Genomic DNA, 26266 nt, shown 5'->3' on the forward strand with positions numbered 1-26266 from the left:
GGGATTGTGGGGACAGAAGTCAGATTCCCAAGAGGAACATGGGTATTGGCGCTGTGGAGCTCTGACAGGGCAGACTTAATTTATGAGGTCTTAAAATCACAGGAAAGCAAAGACTCAGGAGGTGGCTTGAAGGGTTACCATGTTGAGTGGAACTTGGGGTGGCTACCGCCCCTTTCCTCCACCTGCCATAGACCTGTGTTCTATACCCGCTCTGCTCCACTGCTCATCGGCTGTAGTTCTGGGTTTGTATGGAGCAGCTTTACAGACAAGTTCAGGAAACCTGGAGCCTGGGTAAGAGCAGATGGGAGTAAACCAAGTTTGCGGAGCACAGACCGAGCACCGGGCTGGGCATGGCGCCCCCCAGCTGTGTCATTTAATCCTTACAGGACCCTGTGAGGTGGGAACGTCATAGAAGAGCAAACAAGTTGGGAGAGATCACTAACTTTTTTCTTTTTTTTAGAGAGAGACAGAGCACATGAGGGCATGGGGGCAGGGAAGGGGCAGAGGGAGAGAGAGAGAGAGAGAAAGAATTTCAAGCAGGCCCCACACTGAGCGTAGAACCTGACCTGGGGCTCGATCTCACAGCCCTGAGATCATGACCTGAGCTGAAATTCAGAATTGGACGCTTCACCAACTGAGCCACCCAGGCGCCCTGAGAGATTACTAATTTACCCAAGGTCACATAGCAGGGTTTTGGGGTGCACATGAATTGAGTCTAACAGTTTGAAAGAGATGGCAAAATTCTTCCTGCTCTCCATGCCTCACTGTCTCCTGGGGCCTTCAGTTCTTGAGCCCTCCTGTTTCTCTCCCAGTCTCCCAGCCCGTTGGCTCTCCTCCTTCTCTACTCAGTCTCAACTCCAGGTTGGTCCCTGGGACTCTCAGAACTGAGCCAGGCATCTCTACAGAACTGGGTTGGTGACTGTGATAGTGACCAGTCAGATTCACCTGGGGTTGTGGTGTGCATAATGCACAGTTCTAGGAAACACTATCCATACTAGAATCTCGTGAATGGTGCCCCCTGATGTTGTGCAGTACACAGATTCTAGCTAAGGTTTCTCCCTCCCACCCTTTCTCCCATTCTTCCTTTCTCTGTTTTCTTTTTTTAGCGAGGAACCAGCAAACAAGATGTGGAAAGGACGTGTGTGAGATCAAGGTTATAGTCAGTGTGATCAGACCTGGCTACCTGGTGCCTCCTTGTTCCTGGTGGAAGCACACCTGCAGCTCATTATTCTCAGCAGTCTACAGAGAATGAGGAATCTTCCAGGCCAGGGGTGCGCAGGAACATAGGCCTGCTGCTTTTTATACTGTTTTTAGGCTACCAAACACTAAGAACCCAGAACCTCCTTTTTCGTACAAATCTCTAGTGAGTTCACCTGTCAGTTGGGGCTGTGATGGCCCAGCCATCCTTTAGCTCTCCAGAAGGTAGGAATGTGTGGATGTGTTTTACCTGAAGAGCCTCAGTTTATCAGGTGTTGGCTGTTTGGCCTGCCTTTGTAGTTGCCTGACAGTTTCCTTGCAGGGCCCTGAACAGGATTTTTTTCTGTTTCCGTGCAGTTCTTTGAGTGTTCCTCCCCAACCCTTGTGGAGTGGGACTCACGCTCCCGCAGGTCCCCAGTTACCTGTGGAAGCTACCTTCCAAGACCACCCAGGACGCCATTGCAACAAGAGTATCACCAGGAGCAGCACAGGCCCAGGTGATCCTCCTCCTTCCCTGGCATTTGGTTCTTTGGGGCAGTATTTGGTAGTGGTGGCTAAGGGGTCACAGACCACTCCCCTTGCAGCAATTGGGTGATTTTTTTCAACTCGTATTGTCCTTGACCTTTCTTGGCCACTCGTCCTACATTCTCTCAGTTCTCTGAAATTACCTGACTTTGCCTATTCTTGGGTCAGGTATTAGCTGGATGTAGTTTGCTAGGGGCAGAAGACATCCAGAAGAATGCTGACTTAAACACTGTATTTCTGTTGCAAGTAGAAGCTCAAACTGGTATGGAGACTCTGCTTTCTGAGGCCATCAGGGGACCAAACTCCTTCTATCCTTTTATTCTATCACCCCTGGGGGAAGGTCCTTGTCTGCATCTGGGGCTGGTATTTCACTAGTGGGAAGTGGGGAAGGGAGAAGGGGAGGGAGGGCCCAGAGGGTTCATGCCTCACCGGCTCACATCCCATTGACCAGTGTCCCTGACGGCAAGAGAGGATGGGAAATACAGTCTTATTAAGGGAAGCTGTGCCCACCTCACGATTCTAGTCCTATGAGAAAAGAGCAGGAGGGCAGGGTCTGCCACAGACAGGCTGGGCTGTCAGGACCCCTGTTTCCATGGGAGAGGGCTGCAGGGCGGGTGTGAAGCAATCCTCTCACCTGCTCCTGGTGGCCTGCCAGCATCTCCTCCTACCGCGGGCCCCTGTGTGGCTGGAGTTCAGATTGGCCCAAACCATGCTAGAAGGAAGGTGATTTTGAGATAATGGGATGCTTGTGGTCTGTCCAGAGTCCACCATTCCCTTAGACAGGGCACCGGAACCCAGCTTCACAGATCCTGTAGGCCCTGCTGCTGTGATGAAAAAGAAGTACTCACCGGAGCGGTGTCCACATCCATCCCCACATCTGCCCCTCCATTCGGAGTAAGAGGTTGAATTGACAATGGTCCCATTTTCCTGTTGATGGTTCATAAGATGGTTCATAAGAACCATCATAAGAAACAGGATCATGTTCCTGTTTTGATAGAAAGCACGTCTTCTGGCTTAGACCGGGGGTGTGGTGTGTATTTGTTTCTCTGGCGGTCTATGCTGTCTTTTATTTACTTCCCCTGCCTCCTATAGATGCTGTGATGGAGAGAAAGTCCAGGCTGTGTCCTGAAGGAGGGTCAGCCCTGCATATCAAGCCAAGGGTAGTGACATGAGTTCTTTCATCAGAGTAATAGTTGAAGTTCTCCCACATGCCAGCCCTTGGTTGTTGGCAAGGATCCCCATCGCTGCAGCAGCAGTATCCACTCAAATGTTGCCATGCCATGACAGTGGTCTCTCCTGGTCAGGGCACATTGCTTGTATATATACCATGCAGTTCTAGTACATTGGGCTCACACCTACTATGTAGCTCTCAGACCTGTACATCATTCATGGGTCAGATGAAGACCTATTTGGGTCCTGATTTTGAGGGTGCATTATGAGGGGTAGAACAACATTCAGGATGCATCCTAGCACTGTCACTTCTGGATCTTCTGATGCTGGATCATGATCTCATGCCCAGAGCAGCATGGTGACATGCCTTCAGTGTCCTGACTCCTTATAAACTGCAAGTCCTCCAGGTGAGATGATCTGCCTGCATATTTCAGTGGCTCAGGGGGGTGTCCTTATTAGACAAGTGCAGAACTGCTCTTAAATTTGAGGTATAAGTTTGCTCTTTGGTTTCACCACAGCTCCTACCAGATAAGGAATTCCTTTGATGATCCAACCCTGGGTCTTCTTGGCTCCTGAGCACTCTGTCATCCCCATTGTGATGGCCCTGGAATTTCTGTAGATTATAACCTCCTCCTGGCTACTGTTTCAGAGACCACGGGCTTATTGTCTGAGCCCTCCATTTGTCAGTACACACTACTATCATAGTCCCGGGTCTTGGGGATCTCGTTTATTTCTGGGGCAATGTGTGGCATGATTTTATTCAATTCAAACTCGGGCAGTGTGAAATACATCATCTTAAACACCTCTCTTGGCCCAAGTGGGTTATTACTTGTTACTTGCTTATTTAGCAACCCAGGCCCTAGGGGTGCCACAGAGAACGGAACAAAGTCCTAATGTGAACTAGTGTTACAAACCGTCTGTTGCTTTGTCTTTGATGAGTGTTAACCTCCTTTGATGAGTGGGGCCGCTGAGGGTTTCCAGGGTGGTTTCCTTACCACACACAGAGTGAACCTCTGCACTCACAATGCAAACTCATGCCACCTGCCTCAGCTTCCAACAGTGTTCACCTCTGTCTCTTTCAACTGGTCTGCTCCTGTGGCAGTCGCTCCTTACTTTGCTTAGGCTCATGCACTCTGGCCTCTGGAATGAGGGAGTGAGGAGCTATCCTGACATCCTTACTCGGATCAAACACCTGTTCCTGAGATGATGGACGTCACCTGGAACACCTGAGTTCTCATACCTGGAGCTCACGGGACATTGCTTCCTCACTCTCAGTGCATGTTATTAGTACCTCGATGTGGGTTTCCCATCTCCTGGCTGTCCTGGGGCTAAGGCCTTACTCCTAGCAGCACACACATCCTTGCTTTTGCAAGTCTTTGCTGGGGCCCTTGGGATGCTAATGGACCCCTCCCACCTTTCTCTTTTTCTTTTTTTTTTTCCTCTTTTTCATAAAAAACATGTTGTTGCAGTTGGCCGCAGGTGTAGGGTTTGACTCACAGTCTCTATTTCCTCCTACTACTCATCATCAGTTTCACTACTGAGCAGTCCCTTTTCTTAGAGCTGGGCTGGAAACTCCCCATTCCTTGCACTTCCCTTCTAAATTCCTTCCACGCTCACCTGTCCCTCCTTCCCTAGTTGTCAGCACTGGATCAGTCAGAGCTAGGAGGTGGAATCCAGTTAAAGATTGGATTGAGAGAGGGCTGGGCAGTTCCACGGAAAAGCCCCTTTTAAATTTAGAGGCCATCAGCACCAGAAGCTGCCTTCAGTTCCCAGCCCTGGGCTTGTAGGATGTCCTGATGCCCAGAGAATGCTACTTGCATTTAGTTCACCCAGGCCAGGGATGCTAACCAACTGACCATTCATGGAAAGCTCCACCCCAAATGTGGAGGGTACCCATGTTGAGAGCCCTGCACCTAGCTCCTGCTCTTAATCAGCAAGCAGCACCCCAGGAAAGGCTGACTTGAACTACAGCCCCTCCCTGCCCCTGAAAATTCAGCTCATCTAAACCTCTGGGTCTAGTCCAGCCCACAGTGGGATATCCCTACAGAGTCTACAGCTGAAGGCCTGAAAAGGTAACAGGGTGTGGGAGCCTTTGCTTACCTTGAACTTATCTTGTTCCTGTCTTGAACCACTGGTCTTTCAGACAAAATCCTGCCAACATCTGCCACATGGGATCTGCCGGCCACCAAGTCTGGCTGGCTTTGATGAGAACGACATGGTTGTTTTCGCTTCATTTTATTGTGAAACCAGCACCTAGGCTGTGCAAAGGCCATTCGTGAGGCCAGGGCTGGCAGTGCTGAGGTTGCTCTGGCTCTCTGTGCCTTCCTTGATCCTCGTGGAGGCACTCCAGAAAGTCTATGGTCCTAGCAGCCTCAGGAAGAGAAGGATCTGCCAGGCCAGGGCCTCTTAAATTCTCTACCCCGCTGGTTTCTGTGGCTCTCCTTCTACCTCCTTGACCATTCCATCTTTTTTCCTCTGTGACCTTCTCTCCCAGGCTCTGTCTCCGTCCAGAGCTGGGCCACCACTGGGGAAGGTGGTAGGAAGAAGTTAGGGACCCAGGTATCAGAGGGTGGCATGAGTCCTGAGCATCCAGAAATTAGCAAATGGGGGGAGGGAGGAATGAGGGCCAACTGTATGTATGAAATTGCTGGTATTTGATCATTTTTGACCTATACAATCAGCAATTTCATCTGGCTCAAACTACAACTTCAGAAATTGCTTCAGTAAGGCCCGTGTCCACCTATACTTTAAACAAGGCTATTAGAAGCTTAGATAGCTTACACAAAGGTAAGTAGAAATAATTAAATCAGAAAAGGTACCTCTTTACAATAGCACCTCTGCAGTTCCAGAAGGTAGTAAAGTGCCGGAGCCTTACATGAAATCACGTATAGCCAGGAAGTAGCTCTTTTCCTGCTGAAAAGCTTGTGGCTGACCTAAACGCCCACCTCACTATAGAGGAGAATGGATCAGGGCAGCAGATCTCTGTGTCTCTGAGCCTGGGATGCCTGTCCGGGGTAATTTTTCAGAGTAGGCCCTGAAGTTCCATCATTCTATGGGTCAGCACAGTAGGCAGTGAGGAAAAACATCAGCTGGGATTTTAGAAAGAGTCGGTAAAGACTTGGTACTTCCAGGGTAGCCTAGACAATTCTTTGCAAAAACAAAGTCTTCTTATAAGGAAGTCTGTGATGGATGCTGAGATGAGCTGCTTACTATCTGTGGGTTCGTAGCCAAGTAAAATTCTCTCAGCCTCAGTTTCTTCTTCTATACATGGGGATGGTAATTCCTACCCATTGAGACTGTATTAGTCCACTAGAGCTGCTATAACCAATACCACTGGGTGGCTGAAACAACAGAAATTTATTTTCTCACAGTTCTTGAGGCCAGACGTCCAAGATCAAGATGTTGGCTGGGTTGGTTTCTGATGAGGCCTCTCTTCCTGGCTGGTCTTCTTGCTGTGTCCTCACATGGCCTCATCTCTGTGAGGGTGCAGAGAGAGAGAGAGAAATCGTTGGTGTCTCTTCCTCTCCTTATAAGGATACCAGTCCTATCAGTTTAAGATCTCATCCTTATGACCTTATTTAACCTTTATTACCTTCTTATGGGCCCCATATCCAAAAACAGTCACACTGGGGATTAGAATGTCAACATATGAATTTGGGTGGGGGACACAACTCAGTCCAGAACAGACTCTTTTGAGAGTGGCCGAGCATAGATGCATAGATTATGCTCTGAAAATGGTAGCTCTTTTGATGTGGGTCATAGAAGAGGTCAAGCAGGTTCCAGTGAATCTGGCTGCTGAGTAAAGAAGATCTGAGCAGATTGAGACAAAGATACCCCCAGATCCTTGGTGAAGAAGAAATAAAAGTCAAGACCACACCCCTACACTAGATTACCAATATTCTGCTACACTTCTCTTTATGCTTAAATGGTCTGTTTAATGAATACCTATGGTTCTTTTTTCCCGACGCCTCCTTCTCCTTCACTTCCTACATTCTGTCAGCCACCAGCCTTCCCTGACTACATTCCCCACTCTTCTATTAGTCCAGGCCTCCACCCTTGATGGATTAGATACTCGCAGTGGCTTCCTCTATTCTTTTGCTGCTCTTCTGTGCCACCGACTTTCACACCCAAACAGGCTGTTAGTGTAAAGTGTATACTAGATCACGACACCTCTCTACTTGAAATATTTTGATGACTTCCTATTATTTTTTGGATAAACCCAAACTTTATGCCAGGCTTCCAGGGGCCTTCATTGTATCTTCTGGCTCTTAGCCGGCTCTCTAGCCTCATTGCCTACCAACCCCATTTTCTCATTCTCTGGCCCAGATGCCTCTGGGTTATTGCCCAAGCTGCTCTGCCTGTCCACACTTGTCTGCTCCCCACACCCTCGTACTAGACTCATTTTTCAGATCTCAAGTTCAAAGTGATAAAACCCAGAAAGCCTTTATTAGAAGATTAGGCTGGGTACCTAGCCCGTGGGCTCACATTCTTTCTGTCCTAACAGCTATCTCCCCGTGTTGAAATCTCCTTAGCTGTCTCTATCTCTCCCTTCAAGCTGTAAGTTCTGGGAGGTGGCTGAACATGTAGATGGTCTTATTTATTGTTGTAGTCCCAGCACCTAGCATAGCATCTGGCACATAGTAGGTGCTCAGTAAATACTAGTTGAATTAACAAATTATCTTTTATTTTTTATTTTTTTTAAAGATTTTATTTATTTACTTGACAGAGAGAGACACAGCGAGAGAGGGAACACAAGCAGGGGGAGTGGGAGAGGGAGAAGCAGGCTTCCCACTGAAGCAGGGAGCCTGATGTGGGGCTCGATCCCAGGACCCTGGGACCATGACCTGAGCCAAAGGCAGATGCTTAATGACTGAGCCACCCAGGCGCCCCTAACTAATTATCTTTTAAAAACCATTTTTGATATTTATATACCTATGTTCATAGCAGTATTATTCACAAAAGCCAAAAGGTAGAAACAACCCCACTGTTCACTGATGGATGAATGGATAAGCAAAATGTGTATAGCCATACAATGGAATATTATTCAGCCTTAAAAAAGAAAGAAATTCTGGCACATACTACAACATGGATGAAACTTGAGGACATTATGCTAAGTGAAATAATCCAGGAACAAAAGGACAAATATGCTTTGATTCTCTTATATGAGGTCCCTGGAGTAGTCAAATTTATAGAGACAGAAAGTAGAATTGTAGTTGCCAAGGAGTCAGGGGAGAGAGGAAAGAGGATTTAGTGTTAAATGGGTACGGAGTTTCGGTCTGGAAGATAAAAAATTTCTGGAGATGGTTGGTGGTGACAGTTTTGGAAATAGCATTGTAAATGTATTTAATGCATTAAACTGCACACTTAAAAATGGTTGAAATGGTAAATTTTATGTTATGTACATTTTGCCATAATGAAAAAAGCACTAAAAATTATTTTTATAAAATTTCAAATGAGAAAAATAAAACCTCCAAGTAATGCTGGAGAAAGAGAGAGAGAGAGAGAGAGAGAATGAATCAGGAGGGGCCCCTGCTGGAGTCAAATTCAGGAGCCTATAGTGGGTAGACCAGGTTTGCAGCCCTCATAAAGGGTCCCTGCATAGCCAGGCTCACGGTCTCTGGATGTGCCTCAGGTTATCCTCTGGCCTGCTCAAGACTGCTGCTGCTCATTTCTTTGTTCATTCTAACTGAGATGATTAACATGAACGCTCAAGGTTTTATATACCACTATCCTTAGAGTCTATTCCACCAGGCAGGGTACCTTCAAAGAGGTTTCTTTGCAACTCTGGGAAAGAAACATTATTCAAGCACTCAGTGGCAGACTGTTCTCCAAAGAGGACCACAACTGTTATCTCCCATCTTGCATTATTTCTGCAATGAGACCCTCTTGTCAGGAGATGGGGTCTATTTCTCTCTCCTTGAATCCAAGATGGCAGAAGTGACATTGTGTGGTTTTGAGGCTAGCCTCCAAGCTGCAGTATTATTTCTGTTATTTTGCTGTCTGGAAGAGCCAGCTGCCATGAAGTAAGGAAGTTAGAGATAAAATACTGAGTGATGAGGTAGCTGGCATGTGCAATGAAAGAGGCCATGTTGGGGAGCTGAACATGTGATATGTGAGTGAAGCTTCTTGGACCTTCCAGCTCAGCCTCACCGCCATTCAACCACAGCTTCATGGACACCCCAGTTGACCCCAGCTGGAACAGAAGAACCAGCCAACCAGGCCCTGCCCAGACATTTGACCCATAGAACTTTTAGAAGTAAATAAGCCATTGCTGTTTTAAGTTACTGAATTTTGAAATGGTTTGATTTGCATCAAGAGACAACCAAAACCCCATCTTCTACCAAATTAAAAACCAGAACATATAATTGTATTAAGAGCATTCTAGTATATCCACTCCAGTTTGTATTCATTGTAATAATATTAAAATAAATCAAAAAGAAAGAAATCCACCTACAAATCCACCATTCCAATGCTTTCTCTGTTTCCACTTATCTGTACAGTGCTTATTAGTTCATGATAGGCATACATAGTGAAACAATGTGGTGTTTATTGAGGACATAACGTTTTGCAGCTTTTCCCTCTCTTAGCATTGTATTTTTCATTCATACATTCAACAAGCATTTATTGAGATCTATGTTTATGTCAAGCACTGAGGATTTAGAGCTAAATGACTACATACTTTTTTCCCCATATTTTTAGTAATTTACATAATAATTCCTGTGAAATTGCTCTTTGAATCAAACCAAATTGATCCAGGTGTTTCTTTTCTTGTCTATTTATACTTTTAGCTCTGAAGAATTTGTGGTAATTTACAATATGACCTATAGTATAAACCATAAAATTAAAATTAAAATTATCAGGAAAGGAAAATAAATATGCCATGAACCTAGTCTAATAGAATTACTGTAATTGTACATGTAGCTCTGAGATTTCAGGCAAGGAAAAAGAAAACAGTGAAGCAATCATTCTCATTGCTTGACTTAAAGCAAGTTCATCATTCTTCTAATGGGGATGGAGACCCTGACTTCCCCACTCAGGAGGGGCTGACAGTGGGTCAGAGGTGAGGAGGTGGAGATGCATAGGTAGAGGAGGGCCAGCCCTTTCCAGGAACTTGGCTGGGAGGAAAGTAGAGAGTGTTGAACCTAGGTAGGGGCAATGGGATGTTGGTGGGAAAATTCTGTAGAGAGGCAGAAATTGAGGATTCAGGGGAGAGAGGGTCTGACTCATGGGTAGGGTCTCTTGGAAGGTCCAGAGATGGTATCTGGGACTCATGTGGAAAATGAGGGAGTTTCCTGGCTGGCAATTTCTGTTTTTTTTTTTTTTTTTTTTCAATTTAAGTGACATGAGAGTTTAGGAGAGTGGTGTTGGGGGTTTGAGAAGAATGGGAAAGATATCAGATACTCCTTGTTGAATCTGCTGATAGACTATTGGGGATCTGAATCCAGGAAGAGACAGAAGGCAAAGGACAGATCATGACATGAATATCACCAGCGCCCTGGATCCTGGCCCCATACAAACTCTCCCTTCTACACTATAGGAGACTTGATCTGAAGGTTCTTCTACACCTGCTTTTCTGAGAGTGATGATTCGTAGAGGCTGTGAAGACAGGCAGATGGCATAGCCAATGGGGCAGCTAGCTGGGAGATTCTAAAGAGTTGACCAGGAAGGAAAGGGTTCCCGTTGAGCACCAGGTTTTACATGGGAGAGGACAGAAGAAACAGGGCTTCAGAGCTGTGGCAGCAGAAGCAGGGACCAACCACCTGGATGGATGGTCCAGACAGGCTCCACTCCTCCAGCTGCTGCAGTGAGAACCTGTGTTTTTAGTCCCCACTCAACACATGTTACTGGAGATCTGATGTTTTAATTTTGAGCTGACTGGGATTTGGCTACCAAGCTGTCTCCAAAGGAAGAAGAGCAAAGATCTGTGGGCCTGGATACCAACTGTTTTGTTTCCCGTGAGAGTTGGCAGGTGAGAGTTCGGGGACCCACCACGGCCTTCCTCCTTTCTTCCCTGACACCTCTGGGCCATGCACTTGTGAAGCAGGTGAAGTCCAAAGTTCAGGCTGTCGAGTTAGACACTCTGGTTTCTAATCCTGGCACCTCTGTGCACCTGGCTGTGTAATAATCATGAAGGAGTTCCTTAAGCATTCTAAATCTCAGCTTTCTTGTCTGGAAATTGAGAATATTTATCTCATAAGGTTGTTCTAAGGAATAAATGAGATAATGAACTGCATAACTGTCCACTTAAAGCAGAGTGCCTAGCACATAGTTGAGTGCCCAGTATATGCATTGTTCCTCCACTGTCCCATCTACCCCTTTGGCTCTTCTCCTCGATCAGCTACTGCCCTTGGTAGGCTGACTGGGTAGTCCTGTATCCATCAGCTTACTCTGGAGCCTGCCTCTCATGATTCCTATGTATGGGCTGTTTGAATGATACTGAATGAATGATGTGACCTGATACTTGGGAGTAATTTAGAAATATTGCTGAGTCTCAGGCACCTTTGAAGGAGACTTTTCAGCATTAGCTGTGACAATTTTTCAATAAAAACCCTAAGCATCTAAAAATGTTTGTTTATTTATTTAGAGAAGGGGAGATAGAGAGAGTGAGAGAGTGAGTGTGGGAGAGGGGCAGAAGGAGAGAGAGAAAGAGAATCCCAAGCAGGTTCTGCCCCCAGTGCAGAGCCTGACACCCTGCTCGATCTCATGACCCTGAGATCATGACCTGAGCCGAAATCAAGGGTTAGACATTTAACCGACTGAGTCATCCAGGTGCCCCACAAAGCATTTAAAAAACCCTCAGAAAATAACAAGTGTTGGCAAGGATGTGGGAAACCTGGAACACTTATGTATTGCTAGTAGGTATGTAGATGGCACAACAGCTAAGAAAGACATTGTGATCATTCATCAAAAAAGTTAAACATAGATTTACTATGTTATGTAGCAATTCTGCTTCTTATTATATATTCACAAGAAGTGATTGTGGAAACTCAAACATATTTGTACACCCATCTTCATAGCTGCTTTATTCACAGCAGCCAAAAAGTGGAAATAACCCAAATGTCCATCAATGAATGAATATACAAATATGTAGTATATCCATACAGTGGACTATTATTCAGCCATTAAAAGGAAGGACAACTTGACACACGCTACAACATGAATGAGACTTGAAGACATTATGCTAAGTGAAATAAGCCAGACACAAAAGGATAAATATGGTATGGTTTCTCTTAGAGGATGTTCCCAGGGTATTCAAACTCAGAGAGACAGAAAGTAGAGTGGTGATTTCCAGGGAGTGGGAAAGGGTGGGGGGCAAAGGGAGGTTACTGTTTAGGGTCAGAGCTTCAGTTTAGGAAGATGAAAAAGTTCTGGGGTGGATGGTGGTGATGGTTGCACAACAGTGCAAATGTGCTTAATGCCACAGAAGTGTACGCTTAAAAATTGTCACAATGGTAGATTTTGTGTTGTGTTAATTTCATCACAATAAAAAAAAGACAAATTTGTTGACTACTCTAAACCTTAAGTTAAATGATTGGTCACTGGTCATGTGCAAGAACATATGTAAGAGAGGACAAGCACCGACAATTACCAAAATAAAACTAATAAAAATATTTACCATGTTTTACCCTTCTGTAAAGGTAATGTATCTAAACCACTGGCCCGGGGCTTGCCATATATAAGCAGTCAATAAGTGGCCAGTGTTTTTATCATCATTACTACTATTACTTTTTGTATTATTATTTATGTTATTACTGTTTATTATTATTATAATTATTTTTTTTATTTTTTTTAAAGATTTTATTTATTTATTCATGAGAGACAGAGAGAGAGAGAGAGAGAGAAGCAGAGGGAGAAGCAGGCTCCCAAGGAGCAGGGAGCCTGATGTGGGACTCGATCCCAGGACCCTGGGATCATGACCTGAGCTGAAGGCAGACGCTTAACCATCTGAGCCACCCAGGTGCCCTATTATTATAATTATTTTAAATAAAGTATGATGGTAGGTACCCTCTGAAGAGTTGTGGATGGAACAGAAGTCATGTGCAAGAAAGGAAAGGAAATATTCTTTCTATTCCTTTTCTCTGTAGTCTTAGGAAATCTCCTGGCAAAGATACAAAGTATAGAGATTGCCATAGAGCTATTAACAGCCAGACACACCTGGCTGTTAAATTGTTAAATTCATTGATTCGTTCCATCCTTCCTTTGTTCATTTATCAAGTTTCATTAGGTCCTTAGATGTAATCATCTATACTGGATGACATGGGTATTGTAAATGTAGTAAAGTTTGATCCCTGATCTCCAGAAAGCTTATAATCTAGTAGGAGAGGTGAGACATGTAATTGTGGTGCATTTGGGCATGTCCTGAGTGCACAGCCTTTATCACAGGCTGAAACGTGGAGAGAGGAATAACCACAGCACGGGGGTACAAATACTGCATGTGTGTAAAGATATGAGACTACCTGCTGGTGGTGGATCTAAAACCTGAGCCAATCAATCCCTTGGATGTACTTAGGGTTCTTGGCACCTACTCTCACGTTCTGACCCTGTGTTCTTCTCTTTCCATTCTTGCCTTTCCTGAGGTGCCATGAGGAGTTCTCCTGGTCTCGGCTTCCATGGTCCGTTGAGAGTCTGAAGAGATGGCTGGAGCAGCAGTAGCTGGACTGATCCCTGTGCTACACTCGGTGGCCAGTGACAAGTCCGGCTACTATATTGGGCGGCAGCTGTGGTTTGCCTTCATTGCTGTGTACGGAGTGGTGGTGTACATGGTCGGCATACCCTGGGCCTCCGTCCATGAAGATTTCTGGTGCCACGGCAACATCACTGATCCTTGTTTGATTGAGTGTTTTGAAAAACATTTCAGCAGTCCTGTAGTGGGAACTTGGTACTTCTTTTTCTTTATTTTCTTGGCCCTCTTCTTCCTCATGGAATTCTTCATGGCTCAGATTTGGCACAAGCAGATCAAAGTCAAGTCAGTGGAATCAGTGGCAAGTGAAATTGAGGAGGGCTTCATGGTGGGGATCCAGGAACATGTCCCTTCCCTGAAGAAGTCCATCCTGAACTTCCACCAGGAGAAGATGCTTTTGCTTTTGTACCTTCTTTACTTCCTCCTGCAGGTTGGTGCACAATGCGTGTTTTTATTCCTTCTCATGTGCCAACACCTGCCCCTGGTGAACCAAGCCATCATTCACTGCAGCACCGAGAGCCGCCCTGGGCCCTATTTCTGCCTGATCAGGGGTATTATGGAGAAGCAAATGTCCATCTACACTCTCATCATCTTGTCCTTCACGATCATCCTCTTCTGCTCAGGTTTCTTCATATACAGCATCCATCATTACCTGTTAAAAGGGCTTGCCAGTGCTAAGTTTTGGCTTGACTAATTTTGGAAGATTTTATGGAGAGTCTTTCCTCCCTTACACTAGGAAGTTTGTGTTCCTTTAAATATTGTGTCTGCGGCAGGGCTTCCTCCTGCTAACTTTCTTTGCTTTAGTCCTTCATGAAATAAACCTTCATTGTTCTGTTTCCTTCCTCTACAACCAGGCTCAGATTGTCTGTGGAGTGAGTGGTACACGCTTGATAACATTTCAGAGTTTTCTCAAATGTGCTATCTAATTTGGTCCTCCTCAGAAGCCTGTGGCATTGAGCTTCATTCTTCCAGTATCTTCAAATCAGGAAGAGTTGTCATAGTCTTAGAACTAAGAGCTTTAAAGATTCAGGGGAGATTGGTTGACTTGTGCTCTGGCCTCCCCAGTTTGGGTTGTAAATACAGAGAAGGTAGTTCTTCTCCACAAGGAAATTCTTAGCTGGAATGGCAGAGAGGGTTCCTCAAGCTCCTAGGTGTGGACCCAGTCTGCCACCTTACTTGAGTCTCCAGTGAGGACTGAATCAATCTGGATGAATCCCCCTGGGGAGACAATGAGTATGGCTGAGGTAGGAATGAGGTTTGGTGGAAGCAGTGCACTGGGTTTCCCTGTGTCCAGAATCTTGCCTCACGCCAAGACCTGACCTGTCTATCTTGAGTTATGTCGAAACCCAGCTCAACTCTACACAGAGGTTACTTCTCAACCATACTTTGGGCTCCCTGCTGAGTCCTGTTGTCTGCAAACACAAAGTGGTTTGACCAGATATGGCTAAAGCTCTTCACATCTGGGGGAGGCAAAGATGGGGATCAGAGTGAATCTGTTACAGAGAAGGTATGGCTAGTTACCTCATCCTGTGCTAGACAGTCACCCCCAGAAGTAATTTGAGTGACCATCCTGTGCCCAAGGCTTAGGCTCCCTCCAGGTACTTGGTGTAAGATGTGGAAGAGAGGGCAGTGCCAAGAGCCCCACCTTTTTGGGTAAAGTCTGTCTTGTCCAAGCAAGCATGATGTTCCCAAATAACTTAGTTGAATGTAGTTGGAATTTTCCTGAGGCCGACTGTGGCAGACAGATCTCAAAGTGGCCCCTAATGATTTTCTGCCTCCTGGCATCCATGTCTTTGTATGATCCCTCCTTTATGAATGCAGGCAGGAACCGTGACTTGCTTCTAACCAAAAGATGCTACTCCTGTGATTGTGTCATATTATATATAACTCCATTTAGCAGGTTAGGACAAGACTTTCCCTTGCTGGCTTTGAAGAGGCATGCATGGCAAGGAATTGCAGGCAGCCTCTTAGAGCTGAGAGTGGCCCCCAGCTGACTGCCAGCAGAAAATGTGGTCCTCAGTCCTACAACTGCAAAGGAATTAAATTCTGCCCACAACTTGAATGAACTTTGAAGTGTATTCCTCTCCAGTCAAGCCTCCAGATGAGAATGTAGCCCAGCTTACCCCTAGATTGAAGTTTTGTGAAACCATGAGCAGAGGACCCATGCCTGGGCTCCTAACCCACGGAAACTGTGAGATAATATATGCATGTTGTTTTAAGCTGCTCAGTGTGTGGAGATTTGTTACATAGCAATAGAAAACAAACACACTGACTTCAGGGGCCCCACAGTGGTACAAGAGCCAGCAGAGGCTGGGTGGTCTCAGCATGGGTGCATCTGTGGGGGCAGGTTTTCTTCTATCCCAGGAAATAATTCTCCTTTGCTTTCTTCCAGCAACTGTTCTAGTCACAGTTTAAGGGACTTGTGTAAATCTTAGCAGAGAGTGTCAGAGACTGAGGTGACTGCTGCTTCTGTCCCTTCTGCCTAGCCAGCCCTGGGAAGATTCTCACCGTCCTGAATGATCCATCTTGTTCTGCACTGGTCTCAGCAAAGTGGAATCTGAGATCCCAGCACCATTTGTTGCACACACAAATAAATATGTGATCTTGCTGGGCTCACACAGCTCCCGCCAGACACAAAGCTTGGCAGTTGGGGCTCCTAGATGCCACCTTTTACTCTCATCCCAGGCTGGGCATCTTTGTGTACAGCTGTGTGCAGAGGCCTCTGAAGCCCCATTTTGAAGCTTAGCTGAGGTTGTGGGGAGACCACACCTTGTGGGTAAGGTTTTACCCAGCACATACTTGGAGTTGTGTAGAAGACGGGTTACCTTTTAGAACTGTGAAAAGTTTCAGGGGTGAGTCAGAGCCAAGTGTTGCTGTATACCAGTGCCCTGAACAGCGTTTGGTACATAGAAGGGACTCAGTAAATACTTTAAATACTGGACAAATAGAGTATAATCAGGTGCTCTCAGAGACTCTTGATGCTATTTGTAGGGCTTGTGGGTAGTAGTAATCCTATTCACAGGTAGGTTTATTGAGAGTCAAAAGTCAAGGTCTGGTTTATATCACAAGTAAACCTTGCATCTCCCCTTTCCCTGGGCTCATCCCGGTTGTAGGCAATAGTGCCCAGTGGTTGGGTCTGTGCCATCTTGTTTCAGAGAATAGACAGAGGCTGTGCCCGAGGCTTCAGTTTAGCCACAAGGAAGGACAGTCTAGACAGTAATAGGAGTCAGTCAACAGCTATATTTGAGCATGTATTTAACTGGATGAAGATTGTTTCAGGCAGAGGGAAGAGCAAGGGTGGTGTATTGGTCAGGGTTCAATCAGGAAGAGAAACCACACCAATAATTTGAACAGGGGGAGTTTGGTGCAAAATCTTGGTAACTAGTCAGGTGATTAACTACCTAAAGTGATAAAAGAGAACTTTAAGGGATCTGGAAGTAGCAGTTGCAGAAAGCAACTTCTGCCTCCAGGGCCTCGGGAGCATGAACATGGATGGAGGGACTGGATGCTACAGGAACATGTAGCCTGTGGGGATGAAAAAACCTGCGAGAGGGTGACAAGCTTGGGTCAGAGCTAATCTGGAGAAGTAGAGTAATTTGCCAGAGAGTGCAGGTGGAGCCAGTCCATAGGGCTAGTTAGGTGAGTGCTCCCAAGTCTCTCAAATACCAGAGAATTGGCTGCTGCACCAAGAAATAGCACATTGGAAGCAATTCCCTTCCTTCTACTAGTGCCTCCTAGTGTCCTTCCAGTATTACCTATTTTATCTAATGACAAATCCTAACATCAAGCCATCTGGCAAAGGAGAAATGTTTATAGGGTCCAACCCCAGTATCACAAAGCCAAGCAAAAAAAAAAAAAAAAAAAGAGAGAGAGAGAGAGAGGCAATACATTGATAACCGGCACAGTCTACATTTTTGGCAACTCAGCTTCCATATGTATCCTCCTCCACACACTTGAACTTCCAAACAACAATGAAACAACTCTGTTCCCACCCAACAAACTGTAGCTGTCCTTTGTACAAGGAAGAAGTGCTTACACTTTCTCCAAAATGGAGACACTCAAAATAGACATTATACCCATTGCTGACCGAATTCAATACTTTCAAATTCAGTCACAGTTCCACTGAAAATTTTGTTACCTAATGGTTAAATTATAAAATTAATTTTCAACAACTTGTGTATATAAGATGATAAGGGAAAGAATAAGAGAGAAGAAAATTGTTACAATTTACAAATAAATATATACACAAAAAGAAAATATGCGAAACTAGTACAATCCTTGTAACTGGTCACAAAGTCATAGTTGATATTTCTCCCTTCTTTACTCAATTTTTTCTTTGTCCTGAGCCAGAAATTTAAGTGGTTGGGTGTTCTCATCCTGATAAGGTGACCCAAACTGTCATTTCTGAAGTATCTGACTCTTCAAGAGTCTTGAATTTTTCTTTTGTTTGTCTGTTATAGTTTTCAACTAACCTTTACTATTGGGCATGGGGAGTATTCTGGGTTCCAGAAAAAGTCTTCTTTGTCCCCCCACTGTGTAGGGACAACTCAATTTCCCATTGACAATTGTGATCAATCACTCCAGCCTATAGAGTAACTCTTTTTTTCCCTTGCCTGTTGGTTCAGCATAAGGAGCCCCAAATAGCCAAGTGGCAGTCTCATCTTCCAAATCAATGGGACCATTGTGTCCTTTGAGAGAAGCATTTCTTCATTGGGATCTAAGACCTCCCAACCAGAAGAGCTCATGTTTGCTGGATGGGAAGTGAAAAATTCTGCCAATGTTTTTTTTAGGTGTAATAGTGAGAGGAGCTTCTCTCATTTCCACCCTTTGATTCAGAGGGTACATATATTCTGCCTGTGTGAGAGATAGCACTAAATAATGGTCTCTGATTCAAAGCATATACTGCAGCCTGTTAGAAGCTTGAGGGTGCTGTCTCACAATTGATTCTGTAACTGAGTTTTCAGTAAGCCATTCCACCTTTCAATTCAGCCAGCTGCTTCTGGGTGTTGGGGTATTGTGAGAAGATTCCATGGCATGAGCCTATTGCTACTTCCTTTGCTGTAAAATTAGTTCTTTGATCAGACACAATTTTGTGAGGCATTTATCTATCACCCAAGCACCATGAGCCCCCACTCTGACTGGTGGGACACACTGGTGGTTCAGATTCTTAGGAATTAATGTCAGTTCAGAGCCTAAGTCTACTGATCCCTTAGTAGTCTGGGTATTTCCTTTTCTCCAGTACCCAGCCACTCTAGTAAATGGTTATAGATATCTTCAGGGAAGTCTTAGAGGAATGGTTACTGTATATACTCGTGGCCATTCTGCAGAGTGTCTCTCCTTCAACCAAGGGTCTCTGGATCTGTGAACTGGCTTAGGACTGGAAACTGGATGAGAGGTCATGAGTCTCCATTGCAGTGACTCAAACCAGATCTTTAACCAACAGAACTAGAAGTTCTAGATGCAGGTTGCAAACTTTTTCTGACAAAAACCAAAGAGTAAAAATTTAAACCTTGCAGGCCAAACAGTCTCTGTCACAACTCCTCAACTCTCCTGGTATAGTAGGAAAGCTACCATAGACAATATGTAAACAAATAGGTGTAGTTGTGTTCCAATAAAACTTTAGTTATACAAATAGGTAGAGGGCTGGATTTGGTTCAGAGGTCGTAGTTGACTCTTACCATAGATCTAGCAATATTTTAATAGGTGATTTCTTTTATTACTCTACGATCAGTTAGCCACCACTTGGCCAAAGCATTCTGATGACCTTTGTTCCTGCTGCCCTTTTAATGTGTTCACCTTGTCAGGCAGTTATATGCTGCCTCTTGGCTTTTGTTACTCTGAAATTCCATTAATCCTGTTGAAATCAGTGTAGCATCCGCTATGGCCATATCTAGTCTACAAATGCGGGTAATTACAGAGTTTGAAAGGATGTAAGTGGTCCTTCACTAATTTATTTCTCAAAATGTTAGTGAAGGGAGGGACTTCTGAGCCTTCTCAGGGGATATGGTTGAGGGGATGGGTATGCATGTTGCACATGATAAATACACATCAACATTCCTATCTTCCTAAGCCTTCAGGTTCCTTCCTCCATATCAGATCATGGCAACTATGGCATCTCACTCTCATTACGCAGAGGACACTACTGAGTCCAAGAGTCAGTTGATCACCTAATAAGATGTCAGAGCCTCTTCTAGCTGCCTAATTTAAAATACAAGATCTGGAATCTCTAGTAAGTGTACCATATAAATTAATTTGGTCTGATATAAAGTTATATTCCGCTCTCCATGCTCTCACTCCCTTAGAATCCACCCACACACACATTCCCCAGATTTCTGCCAACATATATATTAGACAAGTCTTCTAATTCATTTAGAGTATAAGCCATTTCCTCCTGGGTCATACCGTGTGTCTGAGTCCCTGAAACATGCTGAGATTTGATCTAAGTTGTAGGTCTAGTAGCAACAAGAAGTGATGATAGTGCATCTTGAGGAGAATAAGCATCTCTTTCAAGACATCTGCCCCAGATGAAGTTATCATAGAGTCTTCCAGCAAAGGAAGGCTAGTCGTTATAGTACTGATCTGCTTCTATTTCAAAGGGAGGCTCAGAGTGACTTGGAGATTTTAGAATCTCAACTACCCTTGCATCCTATCAGATCTCTCCATTCTAAGTTTCAAGGTCTCATTATTTCTCAATGTTCTAACTTTCACATAAGAAACTTATAAAAGCTGTGAATTCAACTGCTGTTGTAATTCAGCCATTTGCACAGTTAAATTTGTGTTCAATATTGGTTTCACGAAATAAAATATTATATTAGGACTGCCCTTGGAAGCTCTGTGACTCTCAGATTATGATCCTGAGCTTGTTTTTTTCTTCCCATAAGTGCTGCAGTATACTCAGGAAAGTCAGTTCCACACCACAGTGCTTGTCATTACTATTAACAGTAAGTGCAGCAGCCACTTGGGTTCCCAAGGCATTCACTTTAATTAACACTTCATTACGGGTGATAATTTAGTTAACTGGGATGTCACTCTATGTCATGGATAACTAGCACCCGGTTTCCCACTGGCAAGGAACTCAGCATTGCCCTCAGATGCAAACACATGACCAAACTCATTCTCAAATCTTGTCTCGAGAGTCTGTCTCCCCACACCATTCCAATATCAATTCTCTATCAGGGTCCAATCAGAAGACAGACCCCACACCAGTAATTTGAATAGGAAAAATTTAATATAAAGAATTATAGCGTATAAAAGGGGTTAACTACCAAACTAGAAGAAAAAAAAGCAGCTACTATTTCTAGGGCTGAGGGAGAGTAATTTAGGAAAGAACAAAGAACCTAGAAGAGCTCTCCCCATCACTCACTTCAAGGCTGATTCAGACCGACTTGGAGAGGCATGGCTGCTATAGGATCACACAGCATGCCAGTGCTAAGGAAACTTGCCAGAGGGCACGGGCCACAACTGGTCCATAAACATGGCCTGTTGGATGGTGGAGAGACTTGGCTGGAGAGCATTAGCAGGCTGGAGCCGGTCTGTAAGGGCTACTGAGATGACCAGTACCAAGCCTCACACATACTGCTCCACTGTCTATGTGCCTAAAAATAGCACACTAAATTGTGAAAGGAAATGCCTTTATTTTGCAATGGCCTTACCATGTCCTTTCAGTGCCCTCTATTGACAAAAACTGTACTGACATTGAGCCAGCTGGCAAAGGAGAAATGTTTATAAGGTTGAGCTCCAGTATCACGGAGCGGGGTAAAAAGCATGGGTTTAGTGCTGAGATGCAATAAGTTGATAACTGGCAAAGGGATGAATAAATTTTGTGTGTTTAATGGACAACAGGAAGGTCAGTATAGCTGGAAGTGAGCGAGCGGGACAGAGACAATGGTGGGAAATGAGAGAAGCAGAGAGGTAGATGAGGTCAGACGTTTTAGGCTTTATAGATCACGGTAAAGACTTTGGATTTTAATCCAAGTGTGATGAGAAAGCATTGGACAGTTGAGAGTAGTGATGTGATGTAATCTGACTTATTTAAGAAGGTCAGTTTGTGGATACTTGACTTTAGGCGCAAGAGTGGCGATAAAGAAGGCTCTATCAAGTGCTAGCTAATCCACACTCCATCATCTCTAGGCCACACTCTCTCCTGGGTTCTAACCAGGGTGACCAAATGTCTTTGTTGGACTGGGACAACAGAGGGCCCAAGCCCCTTTGTTCTCAAAAGTTCTAGTTTTAGACAACATACTATATGGCCACCCTAGTTTTGACATATCTCAAATTCTCTCCTTTCCTGAAAACAAGCCTGACACTTCAAGATTGTTAGACAGAATTTCTAGAGGTGACTGCCACTCATTGCTATGCTTGGGGAATGCCTGAAGTACAGGCAATTCCTCAAGACCTTCTCCCCTAACACATAAGAGTCTTCTCTTCCTTGGCCTTCTTTCATACTATCAGGTCCCAGCCCATTAGTCTAATTCCTGATGAGTGCTGGCATTCCTCTAACTTAAGATGCTCTGAGAGGACTTGGGGAGAGTCCCATTGACAATATAGATTGACTTTGAGGACCACCATACCCTCAAAGGAGTTTTCAGAAGAAGTCTTTCCAGTTTCCTAAAAAGATGTTTAAGATGACAGCCATGTGCAGGAGGTCAAGCCATCTTTCATTTCTCACTGGACTTTCAAACAGAGGCCAGATCACCTGCTTTATCTGACTTCATTGCTTCCCTAGCCAAATACGAATTCCTAGGTAGGTGAGGTAGAAGCTTGCCTCATGATGCCTCTGGCTCTTTTACTTAAACCCTTACGCTCTTGCACATTTTGTCATACTTTCTCTACCCTTCTCTGTTCTCTCTCTTCAGGGCTGACAACCATTGCTCCCATTTCCCATCAAAACCTGCTCGCAAATCTTTTACTTATACCCTCAGACCTTTGGTTTCCTCTGGGATGTAATGGAGTGAAAGAATCTTAAAAAGTTTCCTCTCCCAGGGAAAGTGGTTCACAATGTTTGGTCTAAATAACAACTTGGAGAGTTTGCTAAAATGCATATTGATGGGCACCAACCTCCAAGTACCTGATTTGATAGCTTTGGGGTAAGGCCAAGTTTGGGGGTAAAACAAGAATCTGTGTTTTAATCAAGCATCCCAGGTGATTCTGCTGGTTGGTTCAGAAACTATGCTTTGATAATAATTCCCTAAGTTAAAGGGAGGAGACACTAATGCTAGAATTGCATGTGTCAGTTGTGAGAGGAGAAGGCTTTATTGAGTATCAGGAACAATGCCACACGGACAACTACATACAAATATATTAACCCTATTTTCTGATTCCAAAATCATGTCACATGGAACCTCAATGGGGCATCGCTGAAATACGTGGGCTAAATGGTCAACCCATTTGAAGGAGGATTTTGATGTTATTTAAACTGTTCAAGAGTGCCAAGTTCTGCCCTCTTTCTCCCCTGTGGAGATCACAATATACATGTGATTGTAGCCAATTAGAAAATGAGTGTTATTCTATTATTAGCTAGAATAATGTCTAATCACATACAACATAGCGCTCTATGAAGGCTAGATTGAAGCCCATCATTTTGGTTCATGGTCGGTCCCCCAACTTTCTACAGCCTATTCCTGGGCTAGTATATCCATATATGCTGTGAAAAGCAAGAGATTGAGAGACTGCTGAGCCTACTTACCTGGCAAACCATATGGAAACAAAGAGAGCGAAAGATAATAAAGAGGTAAAGATTTATAGAAAGAGTACTTAGATCTGCTTACTCTATGGAGGCTGGAAAATTAAAGTACAAGTCAGAGTGTCATGGATGGATACTGATTTTTTTACCATGTAGTAATCCTTCCCATTAGCAGTTGTGGCCCAATTAATACCTAGTACCTGAACGATGAGATCAATAATCACATCCTCCTTTGGGGGAGAAAGGAAGAAATGGGCAGAAGCAGACCTGATGTAGGAAGAAGGTTTGCAGGCCAGGCCAGACCAAAACAGCTGACACCAAATTATAAAGCAGGAGGGGTGGTGACATGCTCCTATGGCTATGTTTAATTTCTGCTGTGGGCTATCTCTCCCCTCCTTTTACTTCCATTTACTCCAAAACATACAAAATGCAAGGGAGGGTAATTTCATTATAGGGTAAATCCTGAATCTATTCTAGCTGGTTAAGGGTATCATTTGCAGACTTTGGCACTTTCATTATGACTGGATCTGCTGATGTGTTGCAACCTTTTGTGCATGTCCTGGAGGAGGGCTCTCCCAACCTGCTCCAGTAGCTACTCTCTCCAGCCTTTCCACTCCTCTGTTCTCATACAACCTTAGACTCCAGAGCTCAGGGTTTGGGTGGGGCGGGGAGGGAGGAGGGAGGCTCTGGAGAAGCGGGGAGGTTGGCTGATGTCCTATAATTCCTAAAATGGACTTGATCATCCATGGGGAGAGGGTGGGAGGGTTTCTCTTGTTATAATTGTGTTCAACTAAGACACATGGATTTCTGGGACAAATTATTTTTACACAGGGAATTATTCTGGAAGCTTTGTCAGAGCCAGTTTAATAATAAAACAAAACAAAACAAAAGAACCTTGCATTTTATAGTCTTTAAATTACTTTAATATACATAATCTTATCTCCCCCTTCCCTCCTTCTTTTTGCCTCCCCCTTCTTTCCTTCATTTATTCAAAACCAATTTTGTGCCTTTCCAAATACTTGGAGGGGGGAGGGGTTGCTGCTCTTCTATTTTGTGGATTATCCACTCAGTTCCTTCTATCTCCTTGTCAACTTTTGACCATTTTCCTGTTAACCTTTTCATTGGAAGGAAAAGTTGGATAAATTGCTGAAATAAGGTTAGAGATTATCACTGGATTCAGATCTCACATGATTTTCCCAGCCTCCCTCCCCTTTGGAGGATCTGAGAGGGTAATTTGGCAGTTCAGTGTATTTTTGTAACCTCTAGCTAAGAGGAGAAGAGGAGGGATGTGGAAGAGGGAAGATACGATTAAACCAGTGTAGACATTGTTAAGAAATTTATTTGCAATTCTTGTTTTTTGTTTTTTTGTTTGTTTTTTAAATAACATCATTCCTTAGATAAAAATGCAATCTTACAGGAATATACATAGCGTCTCACACAGAGATGACCCTGAAGCTCTTCTCGAAAGGTTACCCCTTCTAGATTCCTTGGCCTTTCTCGAGGGCGAGAAGGCGCAGCAGGCGAGGCCTTTGACAATGGGATTATTTGATGATTACAAACTGTACAACAGTATTTACAACAGTAAGACCGTGAAGTCGTGGAGCCTGGAGGAGAAGGTTTGGGGGTGGTGACAGGTGGGGGGATGACAATGGAGGACTGTCCATCTTTCTGCGTTGTGCTGACAGCAAGTGTGATACAGACTGGTTTGGGGGCATGAAGATGGGCCTGAGCAGGAGGACATGAGGAGAGGAGGGAGGAGGGGCTGTTTCTGGAGCCTCTGACGTGGACCCAAGTTCTGCTTGGCAGCTCTAGGGTATTAAAATAAAACAAGCAGATTATGAGAGTAATAGATATTCTAGTGTGTCACCAGCTGGGAACCCGCCACTTGTCCAGATTTGTTTATGCCTTTGATAGCCACAGCCTATTTGGTCCTAGACTCTATTCCCACAAGGCTCTGCGAGAACAGCACATGTTCTGGGCAGGACAGGAAGCGGCTATGGGGTGGTGCATGATCTAGTTGAGAAACTAAGAGATGGATTACAAATTTGGGGGAGTGGGATGCAGCTCGATGCATGGGTGGTGTGATGTGTGCAAGCAGAAAAGTGCCCATAGCATTTGGGTCACTGGAGTTGCCTTACGAGGGAGCTCTTTGCACAGGGTTGTTTGTTTACAACTGTTGACCCTCCCGTTTTGTTTTTTTTCTTTTAAGCCTTGATGTTGTTTCTCCATGCTGGAAAATCTTAGGGGGAGGGGACTTGGAACAGGAGCTGTGACCTGTCCTCTTTTGTTCTTTCTGTGACTCTATAGAAGGGAGCCTTCTCGTTCCCCTCCCAGCTGCAGGCTCAGGAGAGACTTCATGCAGTGTCTGAGACCTGCAGCCCTCAGCAAGCTTTGGCAGTGACCCACTGCCGAGGCTGGTGCCCGCTCACTCTCATCTTCCTCATCCCTCTGCTTGTACCTTCGAAGGCTCCACGAACATCAGAACAGGAGTTCTCCAGGCTGAAACTGTGAAAAGGAATCACTCTGTCCATTTCTGTATTTCTTCACATAGAAATTACCCTTCCTTAAAACTTACAACCTCTTCCACCAAGAGACTTCTTTGATAATGACCTAGGGGAAACATTTTTTTATGTATGAGGTACATGAGTGATTTTTAGATGGCAAATTTGTAGTAAATGACTGATTTATGGTAGATTAAATGTCATGCTGCCCTTTCTAGGAATCTTCTCAAATCAGAGTAGATTCTGGAAAGTGGGGTGCCTGGGATGCCCCCCAAAAGAGAGTACAGCCGTGAAGAAGCCAGCATGTGATCTGAGGGAGAATATTTGACTCTGGTGATGTAACATTTCAAGCTTTTGTTTATCTAGTTTTGTCTTGTTTTCCTTAATTCAGTAGAGACTGAGGGGATTTCTGTGGAAGTCCCAACTCTGACTCTTTCAGTGTTAAATTGATTTGTTCAACTCAGCTCAATATATCCTGCTGGCAATCTCTCTCCCTTTCAGAGACTGATC

At 44.5% G+C, this 26266-nt stretch overlaps 1 protein-coding gene and 1 pseudogene across 1 annotated transcript in view; both read left to right on the forward strand.

Moving 5' to 3' along the window:
* LOC114222525 (uncharacterized) overlaps positions 1 to 14411 on the forward strand; it is a 31629-nt gene extending 17218 nt beyond the window's left edge. Inside the window, exons 2-3 of the mRNA XM_088025854.1 lie at positions 1555 to 1694; positions 13470 to 14411. Of these exons, the coding sequence (XP_087881980.1) occupies positions 13527 to 14267 (741 nt within the window). The 5' untranslated portion in view covers positions 1555 to 1694; positions 13470 to 13526 and the 3' untranslated portion in view covers positions 14268 to 14411. The remainder of the gene's footprint in view (positions 1 to 1554; positions 1695 to 13469) is intronic.
* LOC114222526 (thymocyte nuclear protein 1 pseudogene) overlaps positions 4936 to 26266 on the forward strand; it is a 33966-nt pseudogene continuing 12635 nt past the window's right edge.

Source organism: Eumetopias jubatus, unplaced genomic scaffold (assembly GCF_037043125.1).
Source record: "Eumetopias jubatus isolate StellerSeaLion01/CBP00866 unplaced genomic scaffold, mEumJub1_p1.0 scaffold_8, whole genome shotgun sequence".
Classification (NCBI taxonomy): domain Eukaryota; kingdom Metazoa; phylum Chordata; class Mammalia; order Carnivora; family Otariidae; genus Eumetopias; species Eumetopias jubatus.